Here is a 10,101-nt window from a genome sequence, read left to right as displayed (position 1 = left end):
GCGCGGCAGGATGTCCCGCAGGCTTCGCGACGCGCGCTTTGCGGCCGCGGCCCCGCGCTTTACGGCCGCTGCCGGTACGGCGGGTCGCCCCAGGCGACGGAGCCGCGGGACCGGCGACGGCGGCGGCGCCGCCATGTCGTCGTTGGAGGCCTGGTTCGTCGCCCGGGCCCGCCGGCGGTTAGCCATGACCCGCGAGTGCCGCCTGCTGCTGCCGCGCGTCTGCGCCGCCCTGGCCGACCCGCGGCAGCCCGGCTCCGACGACACCTGCCTGGAGAAGCTGCTCGACTGGTTCGGGGACCTCAGCGAGGCCGGTGAGCGTCCGCCGGCTGCCCCGGGCCCGCGGCCGTCCGGCGGGGAGGGAGCCCCCCGCGGAGGGCCGGTCCCTCGGTTGCGCCTGGCATCGGTCGGGGGGGCTTTTCCGTGCTCGGGGTCGGTACGAGGCTTCACGGGAGCTCGTGCGCCCCGGTGAAACCGGTTCAACCCCCTCGGAGCTGGCGGGAGCCCGCTGGGGCTGTGAGGCAGGGCGGGAGTCCCGGCCCTGACTCCTGTTTTCTCTCCCTGGGCAACACCCGGTCGCCAGAGCCGACCTTGAAGCTGGTGCAGGACAACCCCTGCGTGCCCGAGCTCATCACCTCTGTGCTGGCGCTGCCGGAGCCGAGTCCAAGCATCCTCTCCTTTACTCTGCGGTTAGCAGGGTTACTCGCAGCTTCGGAAAACTGCTTCCAGCACTTGCAGGTGAGTCAGGTGCCTGCTGCCACACGGCTCTTTCCTCCTTCTTTCTTGAGAACACCTGAAAATATGTGTATTTTGCTTGTAGAATTTCTAGCATACATCAGACAAATCAGCAAACAGTAGTATCTTACTGCAGACGTATAATCACGCTATTCCTTTTCAGTTCTCACATAAAGCTGCTGTCTTCTTTCTTCTGTTTTGCAACAATAGCACTAGTGTGGGGCGCGTCTCATTTTCAGTTCAATAACAGTGTGTGGGACAACAGCATCTCCCAGCCATAACTGCAAAATATTACATCCATGGGCAGATTTCTTAGATTTAAACTGCAATAATGGTTGGGGTTTTCCCTCGGTAGTAAATTGACAGGAAATCTCTCACTGATTCCGTGCAAAAATGAGGGAACGTTTTTAAGCCCTGCTTTATGCAATGGCACAGATTTACAGTAAAAACTCAACCTAAGAGGCTGCCTTCGGGGAAGAGATGCATGTGACAAAGCAATCTAATGGAACCAATATATACTTAAATTTTCCCCAGCATCTTGAAAACAAATTTTTCCACTTTATTATAAGTTACATTTTTTAGCAAGAGAAGGCCTCACTACGGTATCGATGCTGAGTTTAAGTATGGGATTCTGAATATTTTCCTCTTTAGTTATACTTTTAGCAAGAGAAGGCTTTGCTACATTATCGATATTATTGACTCGGGATGACCAAGCAGTCCCTCCGCTCCTCTCAAGGCCCTTTGCTTACTGTTTCCTCTGTGTGTTCTCTGGCCTCAGCAGGAGAAGCTGTTGGTCAGGCTCTTTGGTGAGGATGGGCCTCTGAACAGTGTGATGTGGGAAGATGCATCCGTGCGAAGTGGCTGGGTGGAAGGTGTGCGCAGAATGATGCACCACCAGCCTGCCCTCCACTTCCTCTGCAGTGGTGGTGAGTACTTTCAGAACTGGTAACTCCTGAGATCCTTTGTGCCCCTTCCACTCCAGTCTGTTGTTGAGATGTTAAATGAGATGGACAGCACGAAGACCGCATGCCAGTGTGGTTATTTTCCTTTACTTAAGAGAAAAGTAAACCATTTGTGGAAAAAAGCTGGAGTTATTGAAAGAGGGTTTCTTTGTTAAACTAGTTATATATTTCACTCTTTCTTCAACACTAAAAATGGTGTTTCTGTCAGAGGGGGAAAAAGCATATCTTATGAAATGTGGGATAAAAAGAGCTTGTTAGAAACCTATTGTATTCTTATTTGTAATTCTTACCAAAACACATATTTCGGTATGATTTTACTTCAGAAAAACAAACGAGGGGGTTAGTTTTCTCTATTAATACTCGCTCACATTTGCAGTTGCATTGTCCTTATGCAGGTATGTAAGTTTTCCTGCTGCTAACGCCAGGCTTAGATTCCATGCACGGAGGGGTCTAAAAGACTGAATTGGTATTAACCTATGGAGCACATATGCTCCTGGCTATGTGATGGAAAAGAAGTACTGTTACTGCAGTTCCCTTTTTTTCTTACCAGTCACGTCTGCAGATAGTACAAGCTCCTCCCATAAATATACAGCGAGTGTGCTGTCAACTCTCCTACTATTACTAACATTACATCAAGGGCCTCTTCTGTTCCTGAGTTACTAATATCACCTGAGGTCTGAAAGTAATTCTTCTTTCTTCTTTTGTTTTTTGTTAAGGATGGGCTGACCCTGAGTTGCAATAGAGACTGCAAAATAAATATAAAAAGAAAAAATACAAATGCATTTAAATCTTTATGATACTTTAATTAGAGTGATATATGGTGGGACTGCAACAAGGCTCTGCCTCACAATAGAAAGGGTTTTCCCCTCTCCCCTCCCCCCCTTCAATGACTTGTTTTGTTTTAACACAGGAGGCATAGATGTGATCTTCACTCTGCAAGGAGATCCCAGCCTGTTTGTGGCTTCAGCTGCCAGTCGGCTTCTGGTGCACATGCTCACCTTCTCTGTAGAGTCTGAAATGACTAAACCTCTCAGTGCGAAGGACTGTGACTGGCCAGTGTGTGCCCAAATGATTATAAAGCATATAGAAGATTCCCTTCAATCCAGCTCTGTCTCTCGAATCAAGCAGTCATTAAAACTGTTAACTAGTTTGTTTGGCAGTTGTCGTGCTCCGTGGACTGAAGTACTTTGGTTAGGTGTAGCAAAGCAAGTAGAATCCTTTTTGACGGAAGAGTCAGTTCAAGCACAGCACATGCTGGCGGATCTTTTGCTTAACATGGCAAGGTGAAGATCTTTTGGGAACTTGGATCTAGTGATGACAAATAGCTGTTTTCCAGTGTGTATATTTATAGGATACGTTATTGACACTTCTTTCTTCCTAGGTCTCCTGTGTTTTGTGACACTGAAGGCAGTTTTTGGGCATTAGTGACATCTGCTCTGGAACATTTAACCCCTGTACAAGCAGGTCCTTTGGCAGTGGGAATTCTGAGGCTCCACGAATGGTAGGAGTTGCTGCTATGAAATTTTTGCAGTTTGCAGATGTTTCTGCACTGATATGTCTGGAGTCTTTCTGAAAGCTGTTGTTTTCTCTGTATTTTTCACTATGTTCCTTAACACGTAAGACTGGTTGGCAAGACCATGCCCATAGTTAACAAGTTTCAGACACTAATAGTTAGAATAATACAGTTTCAAAGAGAGAGAAATGAAAGAAGTCAGTCATGCTTACAGGTACACACTTGTGTCTTATCTAGAGCCAGCCAGTCTCTCAGGCAGAAATAGCAGACTTGTTTAACTTTATAATGACTAAGTTGATTAAGGTAAACACAGTTTGACTGCCTGTCAAATTCATTATTCTCTCTGTTCAGTTTTCTTTCACAAAAACAGTGACTAGTGAAGGAACGTAAAGTGCTCTCCAAAAGAAATTTGCCATGTGGAGACCTCTGCCAACAGTCATAGAATAATTTGGGTTAGAAGGGACCATTAGAGGTGATCTAATTCAACCTCCTGCTCAGTGCAGGGCTAACTTCAAAGGTAGGTCAGGTTGCTCAGGGCCCTCACCAGTCAAGGTTCAAATGCTCCCAAGAATGGCAATTCCATAAATTCTCTGGGTAACCTCCAGCACTTAATCACTCTCAGTATGAAAAATACTTTCTATATATCCAGTTGGAATTTACCCTGTTGCAACTTATGACCATTGCTTCTTGCCTTATCACTGTGCACCTCTGAGAAGTCTGCCTACATCTCCGTAACTCCCATTTTTACGTGGTAGAAAAAGCATGAAGAAATCATCAGATGTTAAATTAATATAGCAGATATAGATAGTGATTTATAGGTGAAGTAACACCTGTGTCTTTAGCTATAAGGATACTGTTTATTGAGAAGAAATGCATCCCTTTAAACCACCTTTGCACACAATCCCACTATCTCTATTTGCATTGCTTGCTGAGGCTGCTTATAAATTCCAGAGCCATTTCTCCTCTGCTCTTGGTTTAGCCGAGGAAGCTTGGAAGAAGGATTGAATCCTGGTAATACTTTCACTGCTCTTCTGCCAGTTGGTGGCTTGATTAGAAGCCTAGGTGACAAATGCTTTTCTTCTGATCAACGTCTGGGGGCACATGGTTTGAGAAAGAACTGAAGCATTTTTGTTTTGTTGTTGACTGCTGTTTCCTCCTTTGAAGCCCACAAGATGTGAGGATTCAGGCACTGACTGTTCTGCTTCAGCCAATGGATTGTATTTTAAGAGCAGCCTCCCAGCCCCTGGAATATGCAGGTACAGTGGTGATAGAAAAGTTAGAGACTATTCTGCTTGCCAGCGTTTTTAGTGGCTGGTGGAGGAGGAAGAGTGGAAGAAGTCAATGACAGTACCAGTGGTTTTGGTGAAGTTCAGCATCCTGCTGATTGCCGAGCATTACATTTGAAGGGATATCATTCAAATTATATCACTTGAAACTCTTGATTAGCTTACATGCTTTAAAATCACTGTCCTTTGTACTCACTAAATAGCCACCTGAGCTCTTCTCTCCTTTGTTCCTCCAGGTTTGCTGGATGAGTCTGTCACTGATCCTGCCACTGTTGAAAGTCTTCTGTCCTCCAAGTCATCTTGTGCTGGTCTCTTGTGTCAGACTCTTGGTCATCTGGAGGAGCTACTGTCTCTGGTAACATTCAGAGAAGATAAAAGCCCAGGGATGAGACTGGTCTTTGAAAGACAGAAAACCAATTAAGATTGGTTGCAAACTTGTGCAGTAGAACTTTACAGAACATGGAGAAGGGTTGAAGGTGGGGGCTTCCATATGCTAAAGAAATCTAGCACACTAGGCTCCAAACAAGAGAACAGAAGACTACTGAGGCTTGTAAAGAAGGGATGAATTTAGTTTCAAATCCACCTTCACAAGCCTCGTTACTCATACGTTACCTCTCCTGCAAATATTGATCCCATGAAAAATGAATTGAACTGCTTTCCCAAGGAGTGATAGGAATCATCTTCCATCTGTGCAATAGTTCTCTGGGAAACAGGAAGATAATTTGTTCATAGCTATCACCCTTGTGGTCCAATAAGAATGGGCACACTAGAAATTGAAGTTTTTGCACGAGTCCTGACCAAGAACTCCTGGTCTGTATGCACATTTGAGACATTTGTTGGAAACTTGCTTTTTTTCCTTCTATTAGATTCGTTTGCCAGTGGATTTACCCTATACATCTTTGCTACGCTCTCTCATGACAATATTACAATTCTGTAATGGCCTCCTAATTCCAGCTTCTCCTCTGGGAAGCAAGATAAGCCAAATCTTGATTGGTTGCTTCAGAGTACAGAGGTCAGCTCTTGATGTCCTGGCTGTGCTCTCAGAGCGGAAGGGTGAGTTAATATTTGTGCTTTAACTTTTTAAAATTTTGGAAATGCTTGACCATTATGTAACTGCAGAATTTACCATTCCACCTCTTCACTGAAGCTTCTGAGCAAAGACTACCATTTCCATTTCTGAAACTTGTTCATTTTTCAATTCCTTCTGCTGTGTTGGTTAGCCTTAATTTTTGTTGATAATCTAGGGCAGGTAATGCTGTAGCTAAAAAAAAGTTCTAATGAGTGGTTTTGAGAAGTTGGATGTTTCTCCCTTGCTTTCAGGACCATATTTGCTTTCTTCTCCAAAATGCAGTTTTATAATCCTGTATCTTTCAGTATTTCAACAACTGAGTTTTTCCATTCTCTCACTATTGGACCTTTAGCTATCAGTTTTCTATGTTTCAGGCTGTGACACACCTGTAGAAAGTTTATTTGACATCCTTTTGGCATACCTGGAGAGTCCAAACACTAGTCATACGGTAAGTGTAGGAGCAAGGGCAGAGTCAAGTCTACTTGCTCCACTGGGGTGAAGTTCTGAGAAATAGTCTGACTATAGTTGCCTCTTAACATAGTTCATATTAGAATACGTAGGAGGTTTATTTTGGTTCTGGGTGGCTTGCAGGTAATAGCTAAAATGTTAACGAGTGAGTAATTGGATGCTTTTGAAAGACAGGAGCCATCACATCTAGGAGTAATGCCAACATACTAAGCTTGACGTGGCCTTTAAGTATCCAGTTGTTGGTGCTAGGGTTTTTGTTTGTTTTGTCAGAATGGCTCAGAAGACAACTGCAAATCAAAACCTGGAGAAACTAGCAGTTTATATTACTAACTTGAGAACAGGCATGTTCTAGGAGCTTGCTAGAAATACTGTGTAGGCACCATTTGCTTGTGGCTTACTTCTTAATAAGAACAGATATTTGTTTTTCCTGGGAATTTCTCTGTAATGGGAGGATAAAGCAAATTCTATCTAGTGTAAAGGCAAAAAATGCTTCCTCCTGTATTAAAGTAAATCCACCTTATATTGTTTCAGGTTCTGAAAAAGTCATTTCAAGCTACATCCAAATGGCTGGTGTGCTTACCTGAAATGTCCTGCTTCAACAGCCAGTGGCAAACCAAGAAGATTCTGCAAGGTAACAGAACTATTCAAGCTGTGACAAAGAGCAGCTAGCAGCATATATGAAATCTGCTCTCGCCTACCTTTCCCACTCAGAACACTTACAACTCACCTGCAGTCACATTGAATGTAGTTTTAACAGTGCCTGTAGTGCGTTGGAGAGCTCTAGGGGAAGCACGCAGCAGCAAAAAAAGAGATTGCATCTGGTAAATAATGTAGAGGCTGTAAAGTGATTGCTTTGATAAAGCTTATTACCTTTCATGTCCATCCAAGCCTGTCACTTGGCTTTTACAGATGTATTTCTGGTGCTGCAGAAGCGTTTGTGCAGTCCTTCCTGGGAAGTACGAGATTCTTCTCTGGAGTTCCTCACCATCCTGATTAAAGGCTTGAGAGGTATGTGTAGAGATATGATGGTTCGGATTGGAGGAGTATGTCCTTTAATGCTATAAAAGTCATTGAGGCTTGTGAAGCATCCTTTAATGTGTAATTGGAGAGAGGAAAAAAAATTTATTCTCAGATCATGATCAAAATCTTCCAAAAGATTAATAAATAAGCTTCTACTACTTTCCTGTTAAACTGATTTCTATGTCCTCCCCAATGACAGTTTTAGTGAATTAAACTGAGATAGGTTGAGACTGTTCTTTAACATATGTCTAAGCAGGTGACAGTCCTTAATGGCAGATAATCCTTTCCCTTTTCTCTGTTTGCTCTATAGTGGAATCTGTTTGGTTCCACTGAACAGGCTGGGGGCTGGGATTTAAGAGGTGCTGTGCTGCAGATCATCTTTGCATGCTTTGGATTAACTACTGATATTCCGCTTTTCCTCAATGCTCAAGCATTGCAGCAGGTAGCACTAAGGCTGTATCAGTTCTTCCACAGTAGCTCTGCTGTGTTGGAAGAGAGGAGGATGTTGTCTACTACTGTTGTCTCCAGGTCAGAAAGAAAGTATCCAGCACACTCAGCTGTGTTAGCAGTTCACCCCAGCAGCCCTTCTCAGTAGCACTGCTTCAGTTACATCTAGTTTGCTTTGCCAGTGTCTTGAGAACAAGAAGAGAAGACTCCTTTTTCCTCCTTTAAGCAAAACCATTAGTTTGATGGGCTGCAACCATGTCCCTGCTTGCCCAAAGGAAGGGTTTTCTTGCCCCTAGAATAACTGTAAACGGATTTTTCCAAACTTCACTGTTTAACAGGACTTGACTGGAGGTCACCAAGCTGCTACAAAATGAGGAGCCTGACACAGAGCATCTGTGCTCCTGTGAGCAGCCGCCTGGTCTCTGCAGCAGCTCAGCTCACTGGCAGCTGTCCCTGCAGTCAGTGGGCGTCCTTGTATGACGCAGAGGACTGTTTGCATTGGAAACAGCTTYAAGCTCTGAGAGAATAAAGCCTCACTTCTTTGGATTGCTGTCTTGTTTACAGACCAGGATGAGTTCAGGCAGACTCTCCTCTCTTCGGAGGTGCCGAGGCTTACAGAAGATCTTCTTGAGGACCCAGAGAGTTATGTGCGGGCAAGTGCTGTGACTGCTGCAGGACACTTAACCTTCATTACTTACTTTGCTTCGGAGTCACCTGTCATAGGGAATCAATATAATAAAGAGGTATGATAACTTTGTGTAGCTCACAGCAGCGGAATCAAGCAGAGCGACACATCAGTTTGCTGTTATATTATTTATAACTTTCTTGAAATTATCTGCAGTTTCATGCAGTCAGATTTCACATTTAAATAAGCAGTGACTTAAGTAAGCTACAGCAGTGACAAGGGACTAGATTTTTTACTTACACTATTCTTGTTTCTTTACGTGTTCTTTCCCTCTCTGTGTATTCTCTTTGTCTTTTTGTATTTAGAACACTGTAGAAAAGCTTCAAGAAATCTTGTCTACAGATCCAGAGAGCTTTCCTAGGAGGGCTGCGATCAGCATCTTTACCAGGTGGCTGAGGCAAAGCCATACAGGTCTGCTGCAAAATACAGAGCAGTTTGTCTCTAGAGCGATCCAAATTGCAGAGAGCGACTTAGACTGGGAAGTCAGACTTGGTGGTTTGGAACTGGTTGAAGTTTTCTTTGTCCAGACGCTTTGCCGACTTGGCCGTCCTAAATGCCCCTATGCTCCTTTCTCACCTGAATTCACTAGTTCCGTTCGTCAGAATGAGTCGCTGCAGATATTTTGCCGAGTAAAACTGTTTGGCTTTTTGTTTTGTTCTTTGTGCGACTGTGACAGACCAGTGGGTCAGAAAGCCTGTGATATACTGCTTGCCTTAAGATCCAGTTTTTATCCAAGTAACGCCCTGAAGGATTTTCATGAGACTGAAGATTTACCTGCGGAACATGGCATTGCTTGGTTACAAAGGACACTAAGGCAAGGTTCTCTGGCCCAGAACATCCTCACAGGCAGTGGTAATGAGGTTGACTTCCAAGATCCAGAGAGCATGCTGCTGGCTTTAGGAACAATAAACCTAGAAGAGCTGCATGATGACCTAAACAAAAGTAGTGACCATGTGGAGAAAAGCCCTCAGTCACTCTTACAGGACATCCTTGCTACTGTGGGGACCGTAGAGGAGAATGAAGCTGACTGCTACTAAAAACATCTTCTGCTTTGAGGGAACAGTGCTTCAAACCATTTTCTTTTGGAGGAGAATTTTTGCTAGTCATGAAGTCTTTCTTGAGAGAGTTTCAGAAGAAGGGCTGCTGTGAATAGAGAAAAGGATTGTTTTGTTATTTGTTAAATGGGTCAGACTTTGATTTAATACAGATGAAAAATTTCTGATAAATGTAGTTTATAATTAACTGTCTGAGCTGTTTTTCAAAGTAAATATATTAAGAAATGCATTTGTTTTGCTTTTAATTTGTACATCCTTTAGGAAAGCACCAGATCTTGCCTCCATGAATAAACATCATATTTTTTTTAAAACAGAAACAAGTGACTGAAAACAAATTATTGCATGCTTCTTTTAAAGCCAGAGCAGATAAACCTTTTCAAGACTGGCTTTAAAAGACATTATTTTTACCTTGTSCATATCCTTATTCTGAAAACAGGGTTCTCAAGTTCCCTGTTGCATTTGGAACAGAAGGTGGCATTTGAGGAATTAAAAGTGTACTGGTTTTATTTATCTGTGGAAAAAAATTTATAATACTAACACAGGAGTTTGATCTCAGTGATGACACTAAAAAGCTGACAGAGTTCTTATTTTATGCTTTTTAAATTGAAGTCAGGAGCAAGTCCCAACTTGTTGAACTCTGTAAGTGCTCCTATTCTTGATTCCTAAAGAACTAGAATAGCTGCTAACTGATAAAAAGAGACTTTGACACCTGCAACTGGTGCATGATAAAATTAATCTCTGCTTAGCTTTGGTAAACAATTAGAAAACAGCAGCTCTAATGAGAATGGCAACACTGTTTTCTGGAGGAAAGATTTGCCAGCTTTTAAGAAGCTCGGGGAAGACTGTAGTTTGTGACTTAATCCA

At 43.4% G+C, this 10,101-nt stretch overlaps 1 protein-coding gene across 2 annotated transcripts; it reads left to right on the top strand.

The window, feature by feature from the left end:
- The first annotated feature begins 99 nt into the window (after window positions 1-99).
- On the top strand, window positions 100-9,466 carry BRAT1 (BRCA1 associated ATM activator 1). Of its 2 annotated transcripts, none has more exons than XM_026083168.1 (13): window positions 100-311; window positions 581-735; window positions 1,514-1,658; window positions 2,605-2,977; window positions 3,076-3,195; window positions 4,372-4,463; window positions 4,730-4,848; window positions 5,360-5,546; window positions 5,937-6,010; window positions 6,562-6,661; window positions 6,940-7,038; window positions 8,062-8,240; window positions 8,488-9,466. In XM_026083168.1, exons 1-13 carry the CDS (start codon window positions 134-136, stop codon window positions 9,217-9,219), a joined length of 2,553 nt encoding a protein of 850 aa, XP_025938953.1. In that variant the 5' UTR covers window positions 100-133; the 3' UTR covers window positions 9,220-9,466. The 2 variants fall into 2 exon arrangements, with proteins under 2 accessions (XP_025938953.1, XP_025938952.1); XM_026083167.1 differs by having other exon boundaries at window positions 101-311; window positions 1,511-1,658.
- Window positions 9,467-10,101: the final 635 nt, after the last annotated feature.

This window comes from Apteryx rowi, unplaced genomic scaffold (assembly GCF_003343035.1).
Source record: "Apteryx rowi isolate R43461 unplaced genomic scaffold, aptRow1 scaffold_6, whole genome shotgun sequence".
In the NCBI taxonomy this organism is placed as follows: Eukaryota; Metazoa; Chordata; class Aves; order Apterygiformes; family Apterygidae; genus Apteryx; species Apteryx rowi.
This window is presented reverse-complemented; position numbering and strand designations above follow the sequence as displayed.

Excerpts from the sequence above, each read along its gene's own strand:
- BRAT1 (XM_026083167.1), top strand. The coding sequence starts at position 134 with ATGTCGTCGTTGGAGGCCTGGTTCGTCGCCCGGGCCCGCCGGCGGTTA. Across the intron at positions 312-580 it reads CGGGGACCTCAGCGAGGCCG|AGCCGACCTTGAAGCTGGTG; the intron begins GTGAGCGTCCGC and ends CCCGGTCGCCAG. Across the intron at positions 3,196-4,371 it reads ATTCTGAGGCTCCACGAATG|CCCACAAGATGTGAGGATTC; the intron begins GTAGGAGTTGCT and ends CCTCCTTTGAAG.